Here is a 23,689-nt window from a genome sequence, read left to right as displayed (position 1 = left end):
TGGTTCATTTATGTACTTAGCTAGCACTACAACACCTAACATCTCGTTTGCTGTGAGCAAACTAAGCCGATTTGTTTCAAATCCAGGAGATGATAATTGGAGTGCTCTTGAAAGAGTGATGTGCTATCTAGTGGAATTGTGATGTGCTATCTAGTGGAATTGGGACTACGGAATTCACTATACCGGGACCCAAGGGTAATAGGGGGGCTATAGTGATTCAAATTGGATCTCTTATGCTGATAAGATAAAAGCCACGAGTGGATATGTGTTTGCACTTGGAGGAGGCGTTGTTTCTGAAAGTCTTGCAAGGAGACCATCTTAACGAGATCAACAATGGAAGCAGAACTCAATGTATTAGATACCACCACTGTTGAGGCTGAGTGAATTCGTGAACTTCTAATGGATTTGTCAGTTGTTGAAAAACCGATACCGGCTATCCTAATATGTTGTAAGAATCAAACGGTAATTGTCAAGGTGAACCGTTTTAGGGACAATATGAAGTCATCAAGGCACGTGAAGAGGCGGCTGAAATATGTCCGAAAAATGAGGAACTTCAGAGTGATAGCATTGAACTATGTCCAAATGATTAAGAATTTGGCAGATCAGTTCAAAAGGGATTTTCACGAAATGTGATAGATAATGCATAGAGGAAATTGGACTTGAGATCCTGTATAAAATAGGATGGTGAAACAAACTGAGAGAAGAGAACCTTTGTATAAATTGCGGAGGCACTAAGAGCAGCCGCGCTGAACTTTAATCCTCAAGAAGCTATGGTCGATGATGCAGGAATTGTACTACTCCATTAGAAGACAATCAGGAACCAAGTCTATGGAAAAAGAGGTGATGAGAAATGAAGGGAGGGAGGAATGACTTTGCTGTTAAATCTTCAGTTTAATCTCAGAGAGGTGAACGTGTGCAGGGATACAGACATGCAAAGGACTAAGTGCCCAAAACTCACTCAAAAAAGCCAGCTCCAACAGCTGACCAAACCGCCGTTGCCCAATATTCCGGCACGCCCAATCCTACCAGCAATCCGAGCCATTTTTGCGCTGCTCGCTGGCACTCCCAATCGCCGAATTGAGCCGGTCCCACCGATTTCGTCTCCCTCGCGTCATTTGTCAACCGTTCGTCGGCAGCAACGGGTCCCTCCGCAGGCGATGCCAGCATAGAAGTGCCGCTGCCCAGGCTCCCACGGCTTGCAGGTGAATAAAGGTCGGCAAAGAGGTGCGGATTGAGTAGCTACCACTGTTGGCTGCCGCATTTGCTTGAGCAGAGAGAGGAGGCGCATGGTGCTTGCTCGGGAGTTGCAGCTTCTGATTTGTTCGGTGGAGAGAGCAGCAGAGAGAGAGAGAGAGGGAGGGAGGAACTCAAACTGCTTGGATTCAGAGGAGAGAGATGGCGTGGGTGGGTGGTTCTGGTTCTTGGCTTACTGCTTGGATTTGGAAGTAGTGCAGAGATGAGTAGACATCGATGAGGAGCAACCTGGGAGGAGCAGACATGCTTGTTTTTGATGGATGTGGAGCTCGGATTGGAAAGGAGGAGGATAGCTCCTAGCTACCCAATGGTGCCTCGGTTGACTTGAGAGGGAAGGGAGAACGCTGAGCTCAGAGGAGAGGAAGGTTAAGCTGCTGCCGATTTGCTTCGTGGAGAAGAAAGAAGAGGGCAGGGAGGAGGCGGCGGCGGTGGCTTGCTGGGGAGCTTGACAACGGAGGGGAGAGAGAAGAGGGGCAATTTAGGAAATATTTGTTGGTCTAGGTTTAGTGGGTCACGTGCAAAAGATGAGTGGGACCCACATATTGGATGACGTGGCAGCAATTAGATCATTTTTTGTACTATTTTTGGAACTGTTGGGTGAATGCATTTTTGGGTACTCTTCGAGATGCTCGAGACACCGAAGCTGCAGCCATCGGTCTCCACCCTCCTGCTGTCCTGCATCTGCTGCATTCAACGCCGCGCGCCCCGATCCGTTCATCGACCTCTTTATCCACGTTCGCCTCCGCCCCCTTTCCCGCCCGCGTTCCCGAGCGGCGCCGCCACCGTCGCCTGCCTCGCCCGACCCTTCACCGTCGACGGACGCCGGCTCGACGGCCCCCAATTCATCCGGGACGCCGCGCGCCGCTCCTCCCACTCCGTTGCGTGCCGCCGATCTCGCCCCAGCGATTTCGCGTAGATCTCCGGAGTCCGGAACGAGCCGCCGTTAGGTACCCCCACGACTGTCGTCTAGCAATGCATCATGCATCAACTCTTAGCGCATGGAGTGACTGGGGAGGCTCTGCATATGTCTTCATCCAGATCAAGCTCATGCAGAGAAAATAACCTACACCACCGCCACCATGGTGATCGACGGCTCATGCAAAATGCACCGCGTATGCGGGATGAGATTGTAGGATTATGCCTATCGGTCCCTAGTTAATTGCTACTGAAAATTTGGTGATTTTCCTGAGCGCACCCAAGGTGCATGACGAAATGCTTGACAAGGGGTTGAAGGAGAGCACCGTGTGAAATCTGAATGCATGTCAGCTGTGAGCCCGTGACATTAACATCGCCGGGTTTTGCGCTCATGGGAGGGTGCACGAAGCTGAGACGTTTGTGGAATGGTGACAAAGGAGATCAAGCATGATGTGGGAGCGCTACAGTTCATTGATTCAGGGTCTATATGCTGGGGTTGAGAGGTTGGCCCAGGCGTCAGGGGATGCACGAGCAGCTGCTATTGTCTGATTTGAAGCCAACTGTGTGAACCTTTGCACACTTCACTGACGCCACGTGTTGGAATGAAGATGAGTGCAGTGGACTTAGTTAGGTTGATGCAGGTTGCAGGCTGAGGGCAAGTGTGTAAAGCAGTGATAGCATATCGTAAATGGGTTCTGCAAGGTCAACAGGGATGCTGAAGAGCAATGCAAAACCTCAGGAGTCAGGAACATACATTTATTTCTTTGGGTGGAATAGCTGAGCACCTCTGGGCAAGTGGATGATGCGCTGCTTGTAAGGGAACGCATCAATCATTATAGGTTAATGGATCATATGATCAGTATACTAGTATGTTTTTGCTCTCTCATCACCACCACAGGAATATCTGGAATGGCTAATGAAAGCAACATGTCTGTCATTTACTTGCAGTTATCTGGCTCCACACAAGTTCGTGGCCTTGATGCAAAGAAAGCGAAAGATCTTGGTTCAGAAGCTTACTCAGCACGTTGCATATAGCAAGCAAAAGGGACTGTTTCCTTAGCATATTATCAAACAAGATTAATCCTCGTGCAGCAAATTAAAAAAACTAAAGAACTGGACCACAGTGGCCAGTGGAAGAGGAAATTAGGGTAGATTCCTTGCAGAATACATTCATTTGGTCAAAGGAGAGCTCCATTCTCTTGTTTTAGTCTTGCTACCATGATGCTGTGAGGTCTCATGTTTGCTCTGCAACAGTACTTGTAACTTTAAAGGACAGTCTCTTTAAAGTTCAGCCATTTTCTTTGGTTCTTAGTGATGCCGGTTTCAGAGAGGGCAACGATTCCTTCATCGTTGTCTTCTTCACTTGAGTTGAATCCACTGCTGAGGGATCTTGTTGAGAAGAAACTGAGCTTGAAGAGGAGTGTGACTTCAATGGCTGCCGAGCTTAAGGATGCAAGGAACAGGCTTGCTTCAAAGGAACTGTTGTATGCTCAGGAATTAGAGGCCAGAAAGGTATGTTTCATTCTGTGTATTTGGGAAGTTTTGGTGCTCTAAAATGGATTGGAAAATATATTGAAAGGTTGCTGAGCTAAAGGCAACAGACTTGGAGGATGAGGTGAACAAAATGCAGAAATGCTTAGAGGACAAAGAAGAGCAACTGCGTGCATCCCTAAGTATCAATGAACAGGTGTCCTTCTCCCCTTTTGCTCTCTCCCTTTGCTTCCGCAATTACTCCCTCCAGTCACAGTACGATGATGTTTTGGGTTGCATTTATTATCTAAACTTTGACCATCAATACCTTTTTCTGTATTGAGATTGGAAAATTAAAAACGGTGCGAGTTTGATTTGCCTCAAACAGTAGTTTCATGATATTATTTTTTTTTCCATACCTTTAAATATGTTAAAACAGAAATTAATGGCCAAAGGTATGCCTTAGAGACAGTTTCAATGACCAAAACAGTCACTTATTTGTGATTGGAAGTTTGGAACGAGTGTTCTGCAAGATTTTTCCTTAAGAAAGTTTTCTGGCTCTCAAGCTATGTCTTGCTCCTCTTTGCCTACTGTTCTTGATGAACTAATTTTGCTGTTTCATTTTGTTATCAACATTGTTCTGCTGTGTTATGGTTCTGCACATCTTTACGCACATATATCTTTTCATTTGCTTATCCAGAAGTTTCACATAATTCAGTGATCCTATAACTTTTACATTTTCATGACCTAATAATGGTGGTGTATTGACCTCCTCATGCCAGTGTCCTATTTTGGTCTATTTGGGGTCCTAGCCATTTCTCAAGTTGCAATTCAAATCAGCTGATAACTCCCCATAGTGAAAACTTCTTCTCTTCTACAGTGTCGCAGGAAGTTGGATGATCTCAGATCACAACTTTTAATTACCCAAACTACTGCAGAATCCACTGCTGCATCAGCCAATTCAGGGCTGCTGCATTGCTCATCTTTGTTGGAAAAGTTAAATGACAATGAAAATTCGCTGAGTGAGGCCACATATCCGGTGGGCAATGTAGCAGAACAGCTCAATCATTTTCACGAGTACCTCAAGAGCAGGGATCCCTCACGAGGACATATCAAAGATTACTATTTGACAACTGAGTCTGACATCATGAACGCATTTGCCAAAGCTGGGGTTGATAACGTTAATGAGCTTATGAAGATCATGTCTGATGTTTCACCAAAGAACAGCGAGAACATTAACGAGGACTTGATTTTTGAGGATGATGGTAACGCCAATCTGAGAGAGGGTATAAGGGTACTATCTGCACACTGGGAAAACAAAATCAAAGAATTAGAATCACAGGTAGACGTTACTTTGAATCATGAATGGTGCTTCAGAGTGTCTTGCTTGCTCTTAGATGTCTTTAACATCTGAAACCTGTTGGTCACAAATAGTTGGACAAGCATGTGGGGATAGTCCAGGAGCTGAAGAGGTGGATACTGAAACTTGAATTCTCCCTTCAAGAACCACGATCTCGGTTGCGGAAACTCCAGAGGGTAATAATTTTTTTTGTCAGTTGTTACTCCTACTAATCAAGGAGCATTTGTTTCATAAAATGTCTAACTAAAAAAATGCAAGTGTTACAATTAGCCTGAAAAATCACCATATCATGTGAAACACATATATTATGAAGGTTGAAACAATCACCAGTAAGAATTTTTAAGCCAAGTCAAAGCTGACATGTTATTAATGACAAATGTGCTCTGCAAAGTCACTCTTTATTCATCTATAGTATTTCTGTACCATCAGATAAAAATCCAGACCATATGGTAGAAACCTACCTGCTTTTACTGGAACCCAATTGTAAATACTGCGAAGGTTCAACTATTCAAGTGAAAATGATAAACTATGCACGGATGCTGCATGCTGCAGCAATATTAACTGTTGAAACCTTGGAATATGCATGTGATTGATTTCCACAACTTGTCAAATTTAGCGCGGTCACTACTGCAAGTGCAAGGTACTTTTCGTAATACAGAAGGGTCTTTGACTGCACTTTCTCTGCGCAGGTAAGAGAAAAAAGGTCCAAGGCCCTTACTCTTAAAGAACTACGGAATCAGGCGGCCATGGAACAGCCCAGTGGTGGCGGATCAGGCGACAAGCAAAACCTTGGGAAGAGCTCAGGCTTCAAGCTCATAGCTTCCATGTCAATGCTGGTCCTATTTATACTGGCAAAGCGATGATCTCGCGACCAGCTGGTATCTCTTGTGTACAGATAATACAGACAGAGATGTAGCAGTGTCAGAATCAATAGCTACTTCATGATTTCGAAGATAAACACGGCATGGGGCAATATAATCCAACAGTTTTTGCGTCATGGTCCCGGACCAAATTGCTGTCATTCGCTGTAATTTTGTAGTGCACTCCATAGCAGATCGGTGCGTCTGCGCCGTGTAATCTACACCATAGCCTGAATGCGCCATTTGAGGTGGGGAAGTATTGAATTACAAAATTATGTTGACCCCATCTTTGTAAAGATGACCTCTAGGTAAACTACGCATTTAGCACGTTCGTTTTCATCTTATGGTGACTGGAAGCCCGGAGACCAAGCATAAACTTTCAAGCTGTAACAGGTAAGGAATTCCACAGAATCACCTCGAATCAGAGGCTGGAATGAGGAAGTTTACGGAATCATTTCTCAAGGAACAGAGGGGCACCAGACGGAATGCAACCAAACAAATGGCATACAGTTTATACTTGTATACGCTAGGGCCCTCTCAAGGTACAGAGACTAGTCGGAAACATCCAGGAAATGCCAAGGAGTTATCTCATTAAGGTCAAGTGCATTAAGCCAAACACCACAATTTTGTCTTAATACAATGCTACATGATTGTCTGAATCAGATACTCGCGTCAGGTACAAGCAAGAGCAGTCATTCACTCATCCTGCAAATCAGAAGAATCAATGAGGTACTACTAAGGCAAAAAGCAGATTACAAACCGAATCTACATACAGCCAGCTTCCCGGCTACTACTTGAAAAAACCCTTGACAATGCAATATTCTGCACCACGAATGGTACAAATGGTGAATCGAAGGTTATGATCCAGAGTGTTCACCAGGGTTGTTGGATGCTCGCGCATTTAGCAGGGGCTGGAGCGCCTTCACCACAATACTCATGTTTGGTCGAAAATCAGCCTCATATTGAACGCACAATGCGGCAACTGCTGCAAACTATTTGAAGGGTACAAGGAATAAATAAGTATTTCAAAGTTCAATGATAAGTGTGGGTAGACAAAAAAAATCAATGAAGAAAATCAAGTACTATGCCACTGCTATTGATATCATATCCAAACATTGCTAGCCACACAATATAGCCATTTCTTATGGCCTTTATTTAGATATAAAAAAAAATCGACCAACCTAGGTGGAAGTAGGTAGCATTATTTATAAGTAGCGATGCAAATTCGAGTCAAAGAGGACTTGAACCTGGGTGGTGGGGGTGTACACCCACACCTCCCACCAGTTCCTGGCCTTTATTTGGATATCATTCGCACAGATGTAATCTCCCTTTGGTAGAGACTGAGAAAAGATTTTATTCCTAAAAGCTTATCTAAAGACCAAATGAATTAGATTCTTAGCAATCTCTCATACCTTTGCAACAGATTTAGGAGGATATTCCCCTCCAAGTCTTGAGTCAACACACTGCCTGACTTTGTCTTCACTAAGCCGTGGAGTTGCCTACAAGCATTGAAAATCCAGTACTTTAATTAGTCAAACCAAAACAACGTAAAACATTCCATATATGCAAGGTAACTTCTTGATTACAGAATAAAACATTCCAATATAGATGTTTACCCATGTCACGAGACTCTGCTGTCCCCTTGGTAATGTATGATCCACGGGCTTTCTTCCAGTCAGGAGCTCCAGAAGAACAACTCCAAAACTGTAGACATCGCTCTTAGAGCTAAGTTGTCCAGTCATCGCATACCTGCCCCCAATGTTTTTTAGCTAATAAGTAAAAAAATTGTTGAAGCTGTTAACAGTACTGGAAAGAGAACTGCACATACTCAGGTGCATGATATCCAAATGTTCCAAGAACCCTAGTTGAGTGAAGTCGAGCTGCCATATCAGGAGCTTGGTTTGACAAGTCAAAATCAGCTATTTTAGATACATCATCATCAAATAGAAGTACGTTGCTGGATTTGATGTCCCTGTGTATGATATGAGGCTGCGCTTTCTCATGAAGATACTCCAAGCCTTTTGCTGCTCCAACAGCAATTTTCACTCGTTGTGTCCAGGACAGGACTGGACCTGGCTGAGCTCCTTTCACACCTTTCCGTCCTGTGTTGTTAAAATTCACACTCATCAGTTATTAGGAAAGAAGCTCATGGATAATAGATTTCAAACTTATCAGTACACTGGATTTCTACAATTTACAAGTAAACAGAGTCATACCATGAAGAATATCGTGAAGAGAACCCATAGTAGCAAATTCATAAGCAAGGATACGAGTGTTTCCATCAACACAGTAACCAAGCAACTCCACGACATTGTCATGCTTAAGTCTTGACACCATGGAGACCTGCAGGTGGACATACTTTATAAGAAGCAGAAAGGCTAGCAATGATGAACAATTCATTGATAAAATCGATGCACACCTGTGCCAAAAATTCTTGTTCCGGTTGTTTACTTGAATCTAACTTTTTGATCGCCGCACTTCTACCATTTTTAAGTACACCAAGATACACTCTGCCAAAAGAACCCTCACCAATCAAAACTTCATCACCAAAACCCTTTGTGACCTCCCTGATTTCTTCTACAGGAATAGTGGGAACAGCGATTGGCTGCGCTTTCACAGGTTGAGCACCTCTGGGAGTTGGATCAGCAGTGCGATAAGCATCATTCCCTGGAGGTTGGTCGTAATTCAGGAACATGTTACAGTCAGCTACTACTACTAAAGGCAATAGTTTGAAGTATGACAAATGAGGCTGGAAATATGCCTATGGATGAGAGCTGAAGGAATGCTAAGTAACAAATATGATTCAGTGGAATATTACTTGCTGGGTAGCCACCAGAGTATGGACCTCCACTATCAGGTGCTCTTTGAGTGTCTTCGCCGCCACAGCATGCCAAACAAGACATGTTCAAACTAAGCCAAGACCTGAGAGATGAAACACCTTCCTCTTATCAGCATTAAGCAGCAGAATAAAAAATGCCAAAAGTAAGGCACCTAAATTGTAAGTTAATAAATAGGGGGAAATATGTGAAAAGGCACTAGCCTCAGATAAATTTGTTCAAACTTCAAATGATTCTTTCCCTAAGGTAGACATTGGTAACCTGACAGACCTACACAACTAACCATGTCCATGCCTTCAAAAAGGTGAATACCAAAATAACAACAGTATACGGATTGCAAACAAACCCAATAAGTAATGTACTTCTCCATTAAATAAGTAACATAAACAAAGAATTTTCCAAATAACACAAGAACAACATTTCATCAAGCTATGTTAGATCAAAAGCAATTAATGACTGTTTAACTGTTTAGTATTAACTACTATCTGTAAAATCAGAGTTCCACTATGTTTTAAACTTACCTTCGTTTGATATATCACAAAGCATTAACAACAAAAGGGAGAGAACCTAACCAATAATTGTAATGGCAAGCAGGCATTGGAACAAAAAAACACATAACGCCACTCATATTAAAATTAGAGAAGAACTGGAAAATTAGTCTCTCCAGTTTTAGTTAAAATAAGGACAAAGATCATTAGTATCCTGGAGAAAGCCCCAGATATCATTATTTTTAGTGTAGCACATCGTAGCCCCTTGAAGAATTTTCCAGACCCTTAATGTTTACAAACATCCAATGGATAGAATTAGAGAATATAAAAATAAACATTAATCCTATCTTATCTTATACTCCCTCCATCCCAAATTGTAGGTTGTTTTGGCTTTTCTAGGTGCATATTTTTTGCTATGCACATAGATATAGTGTATGTCTAGATGTATAATTATATCTATGGATCTAGAAAAGCCAAAATGACATACAATTTGAAACGGAGGGAGTATGTAATAAAGATGAGTGCAAAAGAAGGCACTAATGGACGTGCCCCTTGTCATCTTCATTGCATGAAGCATAAATGCAGCTATGAAATCATTTATTAAATAATACATCCAGAACTCACTGTAAGTTTCTAAGGAATACCAAAAATAGATATTACCTACTTACAAATTTCTAAAGAACAAGATACCCTAACTAAACAAGCAAGGGTGCATCCAGCATTAGTTAATTGGCTACAATGATTTTTCTCAGGATTTTCTTTAGTACAACATGTTCAGACTAAGCAACAACAAAAATAAAGGTTTCAGCACCAAAATGTAGGTCCAGTCCTAGTTGCTAATCACAAAGGCAACAATTCCTAGACTCGTGGCAGCATATAAGTTCTTGAAGACAACAAGAACTCTATAAGTTCATCCCCAAATTATACATTGGCCCAATAAAATGTCAGAAGCTATAAAATTGCTCCCTCCTAGCCTCATCCTTCGTTGCCTGCTGCATTGCCTCAATAGAAAGGTGAACCACACCCCCATCCTTGTCCGGACCTAGTAGTAATTGCAATACTTGAAATGGGTGTTGGTCACTCATGAAATCTGATTCTGTTTACTAGAATGATTGACCTTTGCGTTTGTTTAAATCACGCAAGCCTTACCACCCATATATGTACCTAAGTACAAGACATGCCGCCATGCCAGAAATGTAAAATATGGCAGAACAAACAAGAGGGAAACAAAAACAAAGAAGAAAGAACTGATTAACAAAAAATGCTTCCTTGCATACTTAAAACAAAGAACAAACAGTAAGAGTTGACTGGCAAGAACAGCCAAAATCACGCTTCACTTTCTAAGTATTTATAAATCAAAGATCTAGCTTTGATTAAAAAATGAATCGGAAATAGCCACTAAAAATTAAGCTTGACCTTACTTCTTTGGACATGAACGGAAGCTACAAGTTATCGCACCCCAGATTACAAAATTAAACATGCGTTTTGGTTTAGGTATTAGGTAAAAACTCTTGGAAATAAGAAGAAAATCAAATAGAAAGCTTCTGCCCCCAAGGAGGAACAGACGGAATTCCTACCTTCTGGACGCCAACACTTCGATTTTGAGCACTTGAGCTCATATTGACATTCAAGATCCATTCCCACCCACCATCCCCAGCCCGTACGCTATTCCCATCCTTCGCAACCGAGGCCGCGATGCCGCCTCTCCTTCTCCCCTCCCTCCCTAAGCGCCCGCCGCCGGGGCTCACCAGGCACACCGGAGGCAGCGAAAGACCGTGGCGCACCGGGGAGTCATGCGGACGGGAGGCGTTGCCCGCCACTCGATAAATGCGTTCGATTAACTTTAGCGAGCACTGGAAAGGAGGGGGAACACGAGAACGGCGGAGAAAAAGACTCACCTTTCGGCTCCCGGAGGGCGGCGGAAGGGCGGAAGCGGGGCGGTGGCGCAGGCTAGCCACGGCGGCCGGCGCAGGGCAAGAAAATTCGCCGCAGCACGGCAGCAGCGAGAGTAGGGGAGAAGGGAGCTCGGTGTGTACGGGTTCCGAGTCTTCGGTCTTTCCTTGGAGCCTTGGAGAGGTTGTCAGTTCACTCGCGGTGAGGATAAGCTCGGTTGAGCAGTTTTTTTTTTAACCCATTCAGCAGTTGAGCTCGGGCTGGGCTCATGCACACTGCTGGTCAAACTTGGCTCCTCACCCTGCTGAGATTATTGGTTTCATATCATCCGCAACACTTGAATGATTGGCTTTTTGGATGATATTTATGCTCCGAAAATTAAAAGATCTTAAGCACTCCTTTGATATAGCTTCTCTATCAATTTTATCATCAACTTCTGGAAGCCATACCAAAAGGCTACATCTGAAACAGCTCCATCACAGAAATGGAGGACGAGCCACAAAAGGGCTTCCACTAGACGCACAGAGATAAAAAAAAAGCTACTATCGTCTTCACTCTCACCATAGAGGTTCCGAGGCGAAAATGCCGTGCCTGTGTGCTCGACTCCATGGCATGGGTAAGGGCGACGGCCAGGAAGAGCGGCGGATGTGCGCGGCTTTGACAGAGATGTGGTGCGGCGGCAGGGGAGTAGCACAGCAAGGAAGAAGCATGGTGGGGGAACTGGGAAGCGGTGCTACGAGGTTGGAGCGGGGCCGTGGGAGTAGGGCGGAGGCGAGGACGGAGCAGAGTTGCGGTAGAAACGACGGTACAACGAAGCTGGATTGTGCCGCTGGGAGGATAGAGATGGGAAGGGAAATGCGTGGAACGAAAGAATAAGGAGCACCCGAAATAAATAAATAGAGAAAGGATCGGGAAAATGAATAAAGAAAAATGAGAGAAAAAATGTGTGTTAAAAAAGAAAAATCTCACCAGTTTTTTAGCAAGGCATTACGAAATATCTTTTCATTTTATATAAACTCAAATTATAAACTAGGTAGACATACAATTCATAAGTACAAGCAAATTAGATAGATAATAGGGTACATTAGACATTTGACATCCTCCATCAACTTATTAAAAATAGAAGTCATTTTACCACATATTTGTTAAAATGGTTTCAGCTCCATCAGAGAGAACTATAAATTGTTTTAGCAGGAACCGGAGCCCTGCGAGAAGTGATTGACATGCATAGAAATCAAAAAGGAGTTGACCAGGGTCCGTAAAATAGGTACCTTCCATGCGAGTAAGTGCAGAAGGGAGTTTGTTTACCTATCACAAATTTAAAAGGGAGACCTTTGTAAGATATGTAGCATGGTGAGCAATGGCCACAAAATGGTGACATAAGCGCCCTAAAGATAAGAGAGGAAGATATGGCACCCGAGCAAGGCTAAGCGAGGTGGTTTGAGAAGAAGTGGAGAGAGAAAATGACAGGTTGGAAAAAGAGCTAGAGTTTTTTTAAAATAAAAAAGGGCTAGAGTTAGAAGACGATTTGTGAACCACTGGATGGCTTAGGCTCAAGTGTTTTAGCATCTTTTTTCTAAAGAAGGAAGCTTTTGTTTTCTATCTTCTACTATAGTTTCCTAATGAAATATTTATCTTTTTCGATGATGATATAGCATCAAATTTAAGAATAGAGAAAATGAAGCAGTTCCTTCTAGAAGAATTCAACTAGACACGGTTTTTGATGTTTTATGAAATGAAATTCCTTGTAGAGTTTATGAAATAATAATCTTAAATTATACATTGCAACGTTAGTTTCAATACTCCATTGTTTCAAATAATATTAGTATCATTTTATTGCTTTCTTGTTGATGAACCCTGATTGGAACTAGTCTAAAACTATAAAATAAAACAATGTATGTAATGCGCCATTTAACCATCGACCAAATGCATACATATGCTTAATGATATATCTCGTAGCTCGTAAGGTTAGCTTAAGGACTAGTCTAGATTTTTTTTGGAAGTCTAATCTGGATTATTTTATTACTCAAAACAATTTAAGACTGGACGCTTCACCCTCTTTCCTTGTTTTTATTTTTTAAAAGAATAAAGAGACAGTGAGGTAGCTGCACAGTTTGCTTTTACAGAATTACAGTGCCACTGCATGCCAAAGACTTGTTCATCGCTCCCTTCTTTCTTCCTCTGGTCTACGTCCATCATGCTGCAGCTCGGCTTGAACCCAAATGGCACTACACGTTGTTGAATCAAACAGCTATGGTTTCCACCCTTCGTACTCCCAACGGGGAGTACCGTTTTACATTTCCATCGAACTTCGGTGCCGATTACGTTTGCAGTTACATCATTGAGCCAAACATCATTAATAAGCCCCGCCAGCATGAACTTCGTACTCCCAGCTCTCGTCAGCCTTCGCCGGCATGGACTAGAGCTGGAATGCATGCCTAGAGCACAAATTCTCCATGAAGTATAGCCTTTTCGACAAATCAGCATTAATAAGGGAAAAAAGATTATTTGGATGGAAGTAAATTGCACCCATCTTACAACAACTATGACCATCGCTAATATAATTATAGCAAAATGAACGTGATGCTTTCTTTTAACATTTTCTTATTAATATAATAGATATATTTGGCACTTGGGTACATATTGATCTAGCAATTTGTAAAATACTCAATTTAGTAAAATAACTTGCACTAGGGTGCAAAATAATTGTATTTGGACATTGATCGTGATGTGTTGCTTCTCAATTCAAACATTTCTATCTTTAACTACCAACTTATAGAAATTGTATGTTTCAGGAACGTAGAAATTATATATTATAAAGGTATTTGTCGTGGTGAATCTAAAAATATAAATCTTATAATATTAAATTATATATTTTTAAAAAAATGCTTTGCATTAGCACAAATGATACTGTTATGCGGAAGAGTACTATCGAGACTGCAAATTCAGTCGCGACGAACGATCGGGAAACGGAAATAAAAGGACCGGCTGCTGTAGCTCGGCCCAGGACCGGAAGGAAGAGGTGAAGAAAAAGCCTGCAGCGCAGGCGCAGCCGGAACATGGAGCGGATCACGAAGGAAACCAGAGAATCGCCAGTCTGCCCTGCGTCATCCTCTGCTCTTCCAACTGAAGCCTTGGTCGTGGCGTCGCTGTCCGCGCGACGGACAGGGGAGATGAAAAAGAGGCGGCGGCGGTGTGAATATGCCGGGGAGAGGATGGGTCCTGCCTCCCCAGGATACTTCGCCCCCCGTTCCACCACCGGGAGCCTCCTCACGCCCTTCCATTCCATCTCTGCTCCGCCGCTCCAGGGTCCGGGAGAAGAAAAGTAGTAGCTCCGCCTCCGCCCATGCCAGTCCTACCTTACGGTACCCAAAATTCTTGACTCGCTCGCTCCAATCGCTGTGACGAGTACTTGCTGCTACGTTTCTTCAACCATTTCTCGCCTCTCAGTTCCAGCGCGTCGCTTGTGCCATGAATAACCACGGCATCGTTCTAGCCGCCGGCACCGAGCTCAGGTAGCTGTCTTTGCCGGCCTTCTTCCACTCATTTCAAGATGGTCCCGAGGTTGGTAATTTCTTTGTGTTCGTGTCTGATTCTCCGTGTTCGTTTCATCTGTAGCTGGGGATGTAGCTGAATTCTGTAATCTCTGGATGCTCATCATACGTGCCAAGAACACGAGGATCAATCCCCTCAAACGAGCAGCGAAGGAAGTGACCAGGCGAGGGAAGCAGAGTAGATGGAAGCTGGGTTTCTGTGGAAAGAGAGCGGCGACCAAGCCGGTGCGGCGAGAATGTCCGGCGGGCACAACAAGAACAAGAACAAGAGCCTCGAGTGGGATCTGAACGACTGGAGGTGGGACGCCAACCTGTTCCTGGCCACGCCGGCGGCGGCCGCGCCGTCCGAGTGCAGCAGCAGGGAGCTGAGCCGGGCGCAGGGGGAGATCGACTTCGGCGTCGTCGTCGACAAGAGGAGGCGGCTCTCGCCGGAGGAGGACGGCAGCGCCGGCTGCAGCAACGATTCCGCTGTGGCGAATGGAGACAACGGCCATGTGGTGTCTGTTCAGAGGAGGCGGAGCAGTGAGGAGGAGAGGCCCAGGAAAGGTGCCAGCTCGAGCACCCCACCGTCTTGCCAGGTTGACGGGTGCCACGCCGATCTCAGCGGTGCCAGGGACTACCATAAGAGGCACAAGGTGTGTGAGGCGCATACCAGGACGAGCGTGGTCTGCATCAAGAACGTAGAGCATCGGTTCTGTCAGCAGTGCAGCAGGTTAGTCAGCAATTCCTTTGTGAGATTACCATTGCTGATAATGTGACCTTGATAAATGCTGGACTTAGTAGTTTTATGTCCCTTACAGAATCCCACTTCATGCTGATCATGTATCTTGAGAAATGCCAAACTTAGCGGTTTTGGCATAACTGTATTTTTATGGCCCCTTACAGAATACTAGTTGGTATAATGTATAGGTGCTTTTACGTGGATCTGTGCTATGTTTACAGTATCGTTCTATGATTATCTGAATTATTTTGTTCTCCCTTGTGCTACAATTAGAATGCATCTGACAAGGAAGAAAGATATTCTTTTGAAATAAATTATGAATATTTGAATTTACTTGGATTGTACTACCTCTGTTCTTTTTATTTGTCGTTCCAGCATTTGAAAAATGTTCTGTTTACACTGTCAGATTCAAAAAAGAGACATAGCTATATGTGCCTGGTTCACTTAGTGTTTACTGCATTTAGTCTTTGTTCTTTGGACGCCATGGTTGGAGTGATGGTTTCAGTTAGCCAGTACCGGTATTTGGTGAAAGAATATATAGCTAAAGGTTCACTTTGTGACGTGGTATCACAAATTCTCACCTCAATGTATCAGAAAACAAGAACATAAATACTAACTCAATGACAGTGGGGCCATCGCTAGAATGGTGTTAACTCTTTTTATTAATGAAGAGGCAATTTGCTGTAGAAGTTGATTTATAATTATCTTGTAAATTGCAACATTGTGACAGGGTGGAAACTGAAGTTCGATGCTAAATTTAAGATGCATGTAAAAGAAGAACAATGAACATAGTTGGAATTCAGATTTTAATATGCTGAACAATATTTCCGTATATTTTCATTTACACATGAGTTGAAGAAAAGGAATTATTGTATGCCATGTTAGGTTTCACCTTCTTCAAGAATTCGATGAAGGGAAGAAGAGCTGCCGCTCACGTCTAGCAAAACATAATGGAAGAAGGCGGAAAGGTCAACCACAGGGTGCTGTGGTGGGGAATCCCACAAATGAAAATAAGTCTCTAAGCAGCGCCTTATTCCTTTTGTTAAAACAACTTTCTGGGCTAGAGTGTAAGTTCTACTTTCTAAAGTTCAATCACTAACTTTAAATGCAGACATTTTAATCCATACAAAATCCAGCCACGGTCATTCTAACTGTGTTCTTGTGTTGATGGCAGCTGGTAGCTCTTCGGGGCAAATCAACCATCCTAATTATTTGGTTAACCTTATGAAGAACCTTGCTGCTGTTGCCAGCACACAGGCATATCAAGATATTCTAAATAATGCAAATTCAAATCCAACATCAAATGCTGGTAATAATGCTGCAAATGGATCTACTATGCATGAACTAACTATACAGTCAATTCCTGTCGGCAGTGAACCTTTAGCTGGTAAAACATTTTATTGTTTACTTGCTACTGTTTTGTTTGTCAAATACCAAATCTTTAAAAGAAAATGATGTGTGAATAACTTGTGTTGCCAGAAGGGCCTCCAGTGAAAAAACGAGTACAAGATTTTGATTTGAATGATGCTTGCATCGAAGAAGTTGAGGTAAACAATTTAGATTGGTTCTCCTAGATGTGTTCCTGACGTTGAATTCTACTTTGCTCAGTACCTCTGATGCACATAACATTTGCAGAGACGAACAGATAAAATTGTGTTCAAGCTCTTTGGAAAAGAGCCGAAGGATTTTCCTGTAGATCTTCGGGAACAGGTCATTTATCATTTTACAAACTGGTATCTTGTTTCTCTAATACCATAAGAAGATATTATGTTGCTAATACAAAATCTTTCATTAAATGGTTTCAATTTACAGATCCTAAACTGGTTGTCACATTGCCCAACTGATATGGAAAGCTATATTAGGCCTGGTTGTGTTATTCTAACTGTTTACCTTCGCCTCCCTAATTGGATGTGGGATGAGGTAGTGTATTACTACATTAACAGTGCTTTAAATATGTATGTCTACTATGAAAGTATATGGTGCGAAATCTAAACTGTGAACTTTGGATAATGAAACAAATTGCTTACTTACTGTTATTTTCTACTTACTGTAATTTTCCTTTTTCTTACAAAGCTTGATGATGATCCAGCTCCTTGGATAGAAAAGCTTATTAGCATGTCCAATGATGGCTTCTGGAGAACAGGATGGGTGTATGCTAGGGTACAGGAATGTCTGACATTGAGTTGCAATGGTCTGTTCACTTTATTTGGAGTAACTGTTTTGCCGCCTCCTTTCATATTCAAGGACCAAGTTCATTTGTGTTGCTTTCCTCGTTTTTGCAGGTAGGCTTATTTTAGCATCTCCCTGGCAACCAGTAATAGGTGACAGGCTTCAGAGGCTCTGTGTAACCCCTATTGCAGTTGCTTGTTCTTCAACTGCAAAATTCTGTGTACAAGGTTTCAATATAGTTCAACCAACGACAAAGTATGTATATTCTGTCACATCTAATAGTCTCCACCGATCCAACTTGTATTAACCGGTAACAACAATTTCCATTTTAGATTACTTTGTGTGTTTGGTGAGAAATATTTAATACAAGAAGAAACACAAACGCTACTTGAAGATACAACCAGGCAGCAAGGCCGTCAATGCCTGACCTTCTCGTGTTCCTTTCCTAGCACAAGTGGAAGAGGATTCATAGAGGTGTGTACTTCATATTTCTTTGTCTTTTTTCATTTTGTGCTTTATATTACAAAATATCTGGACTCCCTTTCTCAGGTTGAAGATTATGATCAAAGCAGCCTTTCTGTTCCCTTTGTTGTCACTGACAAAGATGTATGTTCTGAGATTCGAATGTTGGAGCATGAATTGGATTTAAGTTCATTTGATGAAACCTCAGAAAGAATAGGTGATCTGATGGCTTCTCGCAGTCGGGCCTTACATTTTTTACAAGAAATCGGATGGCTTCTTCAAAGGAGTCACATGCAGGCTACCTCTGAGCAGCGACAATACAGTACAGAGGGTTTCTCTGTTGAAAGATTTAGATGGTTACTATCCTTTGCAATTGATCAGGAGTGGTGTGCTGTTGTAAACAAGCTTCTGAACACCATGTTCCGGGGTGATATTGGTCTTGATGTCCCCTCACCAGTCGAGTTTGCCCTAGGAGAAAATTTACTGCTTACCGCTGTCAACAAACGATCAAAGCCTTTGGTTCAGTTCCTACTGAGATACACAATAACAAATTATGCTCCAGATATTGATCCAGTTCAGTTTTTGTTCACTCCTGACATGACTGGCCCGTCAAATATTACACCTCTTCATATTGCAGCCACAATCAGCGATACTACTGGTGTCTTGGATGCTTTAACTGATGATCCTCAGCAGGTACCTACTCTAAAAAACTGCATCTATGTGCAAAGTAGCTTAAGATTTCTGATTCTTAGTGTGCCTATTTTGAAAGGAGTACTAAGACCGCCATTTAGTGTAAGGAACTAAGTCTACACATTGTAACGTCTTATATTAAATTCATTTTCTATGTCTCGAGAATAAAACTTAAAATGAGTACTGTTAAAACATGGCTTGTGTGGTCGATCTATCGATCAATTGTTAGTAGATCTTTTAAGGTATATCATATCATTTACTCTAGAATTTGTTGCAAATGGTGAAACTATTTTCTCTTTTGTTTGGCTTTTACCTTGTTAAATGCCATAGCTTGGAATCAAAGTGTGGAAGACTGCTCGCGATGATACCGGCCTTACTCCAGAGGATTACGCTCAAAAGAGAGGCCACATATCCTACATTCAAATGGTTCAGGACAAGATTGATCGAAGGCTACCGAAAGCTCATGTCTCTGTTGCCATCCCCAGTAGACCATCCGCTACTGATACCATCACGAAGCATGCTAGTCACCTGAAGTCTACTGATCAAACCGCATTTGATGTGGAGAAGAGCGCGCGAAGCATCATCAATCAACCATTGAGCTGCGGACAATGTGTCCATCAGCTCGCGTATCGACCCCGGACAAATAGATTTTTCTCGACTAGGCCAGCGATGCTGTCCTTGGTTGCCATTGCTGCGGTGTGTGTCTGTGTGGGATTGATTATGAAGAGCCCACCACAAGTTAGTTCCATGAAGCCTTTCCTCTGGGAGAAAATCACCTGGGGCCCAAATTGATAGACTGCACATGCAACAGAGCCAGTTCAATTGTGTCCGTGTATAACAAAGCACTGGTGCTGACCACGAAGCTAAATTGTTGTATTGTGCATACTTTTTTAGACTGAATGCAGTTCTGTTTTATTGTACAATCCACGAAATGCTCAACTTGCCTAGCTTGGAACTCCATTGCATTTGCATCCTGTTTGAGATCGAGCTTTTACTTGTTTTTGATTGAGAGGAAGAAAAGGTCAACAAAGGCACTGCTGTTGAGGTTATGTTCATCATGAGCAATGATACAGTACCTGAAGGAAACCGAGTAATATTACTGTCATCACAAATCACAATTGCGGAGTGGTATAGTGCATGAGGTTCTAGATCATACTAAACTTTCGAGCCAGAGATATGCTTTATCCGACTTGACATTAATTTTTTTTGCAAGATTGTTAATATCACATTAAAAAAAGTTGGTAAGATCTAGGTTGAGAAGCATGGTAATGGTAGGCAACCAAACTCTCACCTTCCCATTTATTTTTCTCGATGGTTTATTCGAGAAAAAAAAAATCCATGGTTGATGTCATTGGTTTGACAGCCTTAGTGGAGACCAAATAAAGGGCACTAGTTTTTCTTAAGAACATAATGGTTCCAGATTAACGACCAGAAAGCTGACAAGGACACACCGGCCTCTGGGTTACCAGCCAAAACCTAAGGCTGAAAGTACAGGTAAGCCCACAGGCCAGAAGATGTTGCAATCAGACTTCAGTAGCGCTCCCAGGTCAAGATGTTGCAACGTTGCAAACAGAAGAGTGGTATCAGAAGTAACATCACAACTTGATGTGTTGGCAACAGACATACGGATGATAGCTAGATATTCAGAGAAAAGACATCACGCTGGACTGAATTGCTCTGCAAACAGGTCAAAGCGCAAAAAGTAGGAAGTTTCATTTCTTAGGTAGTTTCCAACTTTGGCTCGACATTACAGGAGAAGGAAAAGAAGGCGTTGCAAACCCACAATACAAGCTCCTTAAAGAGAAAACATCATGCATAAGATATCCCTCACACATCTGCTACTAGAGCAGTGAGTAGAGAAACTGGGAAACTTTGTAGTGATGGGTATACTATCAGCAGTAACATCACAACTTGATGGATAAAAGGTTCAGAAATGGAGCTGGTTGCAAGTCTTTGGTCAGGCTGAAGGCGTCTCCCACTTGAGGGGCTTCACCACCTCCCAGGTGAAGTCCGGGTCGTCCCTGCCAAAGTGCCCGTACGCCGCCGTCTTAAGGTAGCGTCCATTTCCACCTCTCTTCAGGTCAAGGTGGATGATGATCATCCCTGGCCTAAAGTCAAAATTCTCCAGCACAATTTTCAGGATCTCTTTGTCGGGTACCTTGCCTGTGCCATATGTGTCAACAAACACTGAGAGCGGCTCAGGCACGCCAATGGCATATGAGACCTGGACAATGCAGCGGCGGGCAAGGCCATTAGCCACAATGCTCTTGGCCGCTTGCCTTGCAATATAGGCTCCACTGCGGTCGACCTTGGTTGGGTCCTTGCCAGAGAAAGCGCCACCACCATGGGCACCCCAGCCACCATAAGTGTCAATAATGATCTTCCTGCCAGTGAGGCCGGCGTCACCATGAGGTCCACCAATGACAAAGCGACCAGATGGGTTGAGATGGAAAATGGTCTTCTCATCAAGGTACTGCTCAGGGATGACAGGCTTAATGACATGCTCCTTCAGATCAGCAGCGATTTCATCATTGGTCACAGTCTCATCATGTTGGGTGGAGATGAGCACAGTGTGGACACGAATAGGGACCATGGCCCCATTGTCGTTGTGGTACTCAACAGTCACCTGGGTCTTCCCATCAGGCCTCAACCACGGGCAGGTCCCGTTCTTGCGGACCTCAGTGAGACGAGCACCAAGCTTGGTTGCAAGAACATGGCTGAGGGGCATCATTTCAGGGGTCTCATCAGTAGCATATCCAAACATGTGCCCCTGGTCACCAGCACCAATATCCTCAGGGCGCTTGGTGAAGTTGCCATGGACACCCTGTGCAATGTCAGGTGACTGCTGCTCAATGTTGACAAGCACCTTGCAGTGATCAGCATCGAGCCCTACATCATTGGACACAAAACCGATACCACGGCAAGTATCTCTGACAATCTTCTCATAGTCAACATTGGCTTTGGTAGTGATCTCACCAAAGACCATGACCATGTTGGTCTTAGTGCAGGTCTCACAAGCAACCTTGCTGTCAGGGTCCTCAGCTAGGCATGCATCAAGCACTGCATCAGATATCTGGTCACAGAGCTTATCAGGGTGTCCCTCATTGACGGACTCGGATGTGAAAAGGAATGTGTCAAGTTCAGCCATCTTCTTTGACCTGCATAACGCGGTAACATTCACCACTCAGAAGTCAGAAAAAATATGGGCACCAAGAAATGATCCAGGCTGAATAAGGTTCCAAAGATTTTGAATGGACAAATTTGATGATTGACATATGCCCAAATTACTTTCCAATAAAACTGATTGAAATTAATAAAAAGATAAGAAAGCAATTGAATACACAAGCAGATAAGCTTTTCTGAAAATATGATAAAAGAACACAAGAGATTATCCAGTACTACTAGCTACACGAGAATCAGAAAAAAATTCTTGGAAAAACTGTAATTATCCTGTCCAGTGGAAGCAATTAAGTTGTGAAAGATGCTTATATAGCAAGCAAAAATTTTAAAAAAATGTACCAAGACATCATTCGGGTAAATCGATGGCGCTAGAAAGAACGGCTAGTGAACAAGCAAAATAAATCTCCATTTAGATTATTTACAGTTTGAAAAAAAAAGACACAAACTTTACCAAGTTACCACAAAATATCTTGCAATGCCTACCTTCCAGAATTCCCCCACAAGGCAAACATCCACAATTTGATGATTTGCTCAATCACATTATTTGGAATTATCCTTTACATCGAAAATGTGACCAGTGCTGCTCAGAATTGTAACTATTCTGAAGTGGACAACCTACAGACTGTGCCCAAAGTATTAATCGAATATGCCGGAAAGACAACTCTAGATTTATCCAAGTACCACAATATTCCATGAACAATAAGCTACCCAATCACACATCATAGAGGCATCCTAGTCACCACTCACCAGCTTTGTTCTTGGAATGACAGGATCCTAATTCCTAAGACCAACGGAATCCACCATTATTCACAGCACAAGTTGTCCAGTTGCGGTGCCAACTTCTCCCAGTTCACAGCGCACTCAATGCGCAGCGAATGAGCATATAAGAATAATGCCTTTCCACCTCGCAATGGCGTGCAGAATAATCAAAGTTGCAAACTTTCGGGACACAAGAGTAAGATTCCCAGACCTAAAGAAGCACGCGCACGCCATCACTCGGTGCTAATCCTTCAATCCAATTAATACAATACTAAAAGCAGAAATAACTCCACAACATATAAGACCGCCGCCGGAAGAAACAAACCCCAGATCTGGGCCTCCAATCAGTGAGGACCTGGCTGTGATCCACCCGCTACTAATCTAATCTTGCCGTCCAACACCACCTCAGCACTCAACAAGGCGACTAAACAACAGATTTGTCCAGAAAAATAGCCGCTAATCTAGCGCCCGGAAAAGCGGAAACAAAGCGGCCGTTTTTTTCCTGAGTCAACCGGACAAAACCCCAGGAGAGGAGACCCGGAAAGAAACAATGAATAGCCAATCTATCTTACGCAAGCACGGTAACCGACCTTGACCAAACGAGAATATCGCCGGAAGAAGGATCAGGAAGAACGGAAACGGGCAGAAGGGGCGCCTCACCTTTGCTCGCGGCAGCGGCGGCGACGATGCGAGGGGGTGAGACAGAAACGAAACGGCGTAGCAGTAGCAGTAGATCCGACCCGCTGTGCCGGCCGACGCAGGGCCGTGACCGTGCTCCCCGACGGTATTTATAGCTCTCTCCACGGGTCCCCCGATCTAGCCTACGGGCGTGGACCAGGACGCGGTGGTGGGAGGCGCGCGGATGGCCACCGGATGGGGATCGGATGGCGGCGGGGGAGTTGGGTAACGGGGTTAGGGTGGCCGACATGCGACGGCGACCCGTACCAACCAGATCGTCGTGGGGCAGGCAGACGGTCGTTCGCGTCGCACTCAATGAGTCGGGCCGGGCAAGTGTCTTGTGTGGTGGGTGGGCCACTAACCCCCACGGGCCCATTCCATGCGAGCCCAAGCCGTTTT

At 43.5% G+C, this 23,689-nt stretch overlaps 4 protein-coding genes across 9 annotated transcripts; 2 read left to right on the top strand and 2 right to left on the bottom strand.

Moving 5' to 3' along the window:
• Positions 1–1,916: 1,916 nt before the first annotated feature.
• Positions 1,917–5,996, top strand: LOC117858553 (nuclear envelope-associated protein 2). Of its 2 annotated transcripts, XM_034741634.2 has the most exons (6): positions 1,920–3,400; positions 3,482–3,681; positions 3,749–3,856; positions 4,520–4,981; positions 5,074–5,175; positions 5,689–5,996. In XM_034741634.2, exons 2-6 carry the CDS (start codon positions 3,484–3,486, stop codon positions 5,860–5,862), a joined length of 1,044 nt encoding a protein of 347 aa, XP_034597525.1. In that variant the 5' UTR covers positions 1,920–3,400; positions 3,482–3,483; the 3' UTR covers positions 5,863–5,996. The 2 variants fall into 2 exon arrangements, with proteins under 2 accessions (XP_034597526.1, XP_034597525.1); XM_034741635.2 differs by having other exon boundaries at positions 1,917–3,681; positions 3,764–3,856.
• Positions 5,997–6,345: 349 nt separating this feature from the next.
• LOC117858552 (pto-interacting protein 1) lies at positions 6,346–11,269 on the bottom strand. Of its 3 annotated transcripts, XM_034741633.2 has the most exons (9): positions 11,083–11,268; positions 8,678–8,781; positions 8,279–8,526; positions 8,076–8,202; positions 7,688–7,961; positions 7,476–7,608; positions 7,272–7,358; positions 6,737–6,851; positions 6,346–6,564 (listed from the first exon to the last, which is right to left on the bottom strand). In XM_034741633.2, the coding sequence occupies exons 2-9, from the start codon at positions 8,760–8,762 to the stop codon at positions 6,560–6,562; spliced, it is 1,074 nt and encodes a 357-aa protein (XP_034597524.1). In that variant the 5' UTR covers positions 8,763–8,781; positions 11,083–11,268; the 3' UTR covers positions 6,346–6,559. The 3 variants fall into 3 exon arrangements, with proteins under 3 accessions (XP_034597524.1, XP_034597522.1, XP_034597523.1); XM_034741631.2 differs by lacking the exon at positions 6,346–6,564 and having other exon boundaries at positions 6,571–6,851; positions 11,083–11,269; XM_034741632.2 differs by lacking the exons at positions 6,346–6,564; positions 11,083–11,268 and adding an exon at positions 10,762–10,957 and having other exon boundaries at positions 6,571–6,851.
• Positions 11,270–14,169: 2,900 nt separating this feature from the next.
• On the top strand, positions 14,170–19,620 carry LOC117855532 (squamosa promoter-binding-like protein 1). Of its 2 annotated transcripts, none has more exons than XM_072294277.1 (12): positions 14,170–14,592; positions 14,696–15,343; positions 16,238–16,419; positions 16,527–16,739; positions 16,835–16,899; positions 16,988–17,062; positions 17,165–17,272; positions 17,426–17,543; positions 17,635–17,776; positions 17,854–17,995; positions 18,071–18,676; positions 19,004–19,620. In XM_072294277.1, exons 2-12 carry the CDS (start codon positions 14,814–14,816, stop codon positions 19,463–19,465), a joined length of 2,643 nt encoding a protein of 880 aa, XP_072150378.1. In that variant the 5' UTR covers positions 14,170–14,592; positions 14,696–14,813; the 3' UTR covers positions 19,466–19,620. The 2 variants fall into 2 exon arrangements, with proteins under 2 accessions (XP_072150378.1, XP_034593799.1); XM_034737908.2 differs by having other exon boundaries at positions 14,173–14,592; positions 16,832–16,899.
• A 744-nt stretch (positions 19,621–20,364) lies between these two features.
• LOC117855533 (S-adenosylmethionine synthase 3) lies at positions 20,365–23,428 on the bottom strand. 2 transcript variants are annotated; one of them, XM_034737911.2, is made up of 2 exons: positions 23,273–23,428; positions 20,365–21,831 (listed from the first exon to the last, which is right to left on the bottom strand). In XM_034737911.2, the coding sequence occupies exon 2, from the start codon at positions 21,819–21,821 to the stop codon at positions 20,631–20,633; it is 1,191 nt and encodes a 396-aa protein (XP_034593802.1). In that variant the 5' UTR covers positions 21,822–21,831; positions 23,273–23,428; the 3' UTR covers positions 20,365–20,630. The 2 variants fall into 2 exon arrangements, with proteins under 2 accessions (XP_034593802.1, XP_034593800.1); XM_034737909.2 differs by lacking the exon at positions 23,273–23,428 and adding an exon at positions 22,337–23,236.
• Between the last annotated feature and the right edge of the window lie 261 nt (positions 23,429–23,689).

This window comes from Setaria viridis, chromosome 5, assembly GCF_005286985.2.
Source record: "Setaria viridis chromosome 5, Setaria_viridis_v4.0, whole genome shotgun sequence".
NCBI classification, from domain to species: Eukaryota; Viridiplantae; Streptophyta; class Magnoliopsida; order Poales; family Poaceae; genus Setaria; species Setaria viridis.
The sequence above is the reverse complement of the archived record's forward strand: the minus strand, read 5'-3'. Positions and strand labels throughout refer to the sequence as shown.

Bases quoted from the DNA above. Each gene is read 5' to 3' on its own strand.
- LOC117858553 (XM_034741634.2), top strand. From the start codon at position 3,484: ATGCCGGTTTCAGAGAGGGCAACGATTCCTTCATCGTTGTCTTCTTCA. The intron at 4,982-5,073 runs GTAGACGTTACT...GGTCACAAATAG, and splicing joins TCAAAGAATTAGAATCACAG to TTGGACAAGCATGTGGGGAT. The intron at 5,176-5,688 runs GTAATAATTTTT...TTCTCTGCGCAG, and splicing joins GGTTGCGGAAACTCCAGAGG to GTAAGAGAAAAAAGGTCCAA.
- LOC117858552 (XM_034741631.2), bottom strand. From the start codon at position 8,762: ATGTCTTGTTTGGCATGCTGTGGCGGCGAAGACACTCAAAGAGCACCT. The intron at 8,527-8,677 runs GTAATATTCCAC...ACCAACCTCCAG, and splicing joins CTCTGGTGGCTACCCAGCAA to GGAATGATGCTTATCGCACT. The intron at 7,962-8,075 runs GTATGACTCTGT...TTAACAACACAG, and splicing joins TCTTCACGATATTCTTCATG to GACGGAAAGGTGTGAAAGGA.
- LOC117855532 (XM_034737908.2), top strand. From the start codon at position 14,814: ATGGAAGCTGGGTTTCTGTGGAAAGAGAGCGGCGACCAAGCCGGTGCG. The intron at 17,996-18,070 runs GTGTGTACTTCA...TCCCTTTCTCAG, and splicing joins GTGGAAGAGGATTCATAGAG to GTTGAAGATTATGATCAAAG. The intron at 18,677-19,003 runs GTACCTACTCTA...TAAATGCCATAG, and splicing joins TAACTGATGATCCTCAGCAG to CTTGGAATCAAAGTGTGGAA.
- LOC117855533 (XM_034737909.2), bottom strand. From the start codon at position 22,365: ATGTTTGCCTTGTGGGGGAATTCTGGAAG. The intron at 21,832-22,336 runs GTAGGCATTGCA...CGCGTTATGCAG, and splicing joins TTGTGGGGGAATTCTGGAAG to GTCAAAGAAGATGGCTGAAC.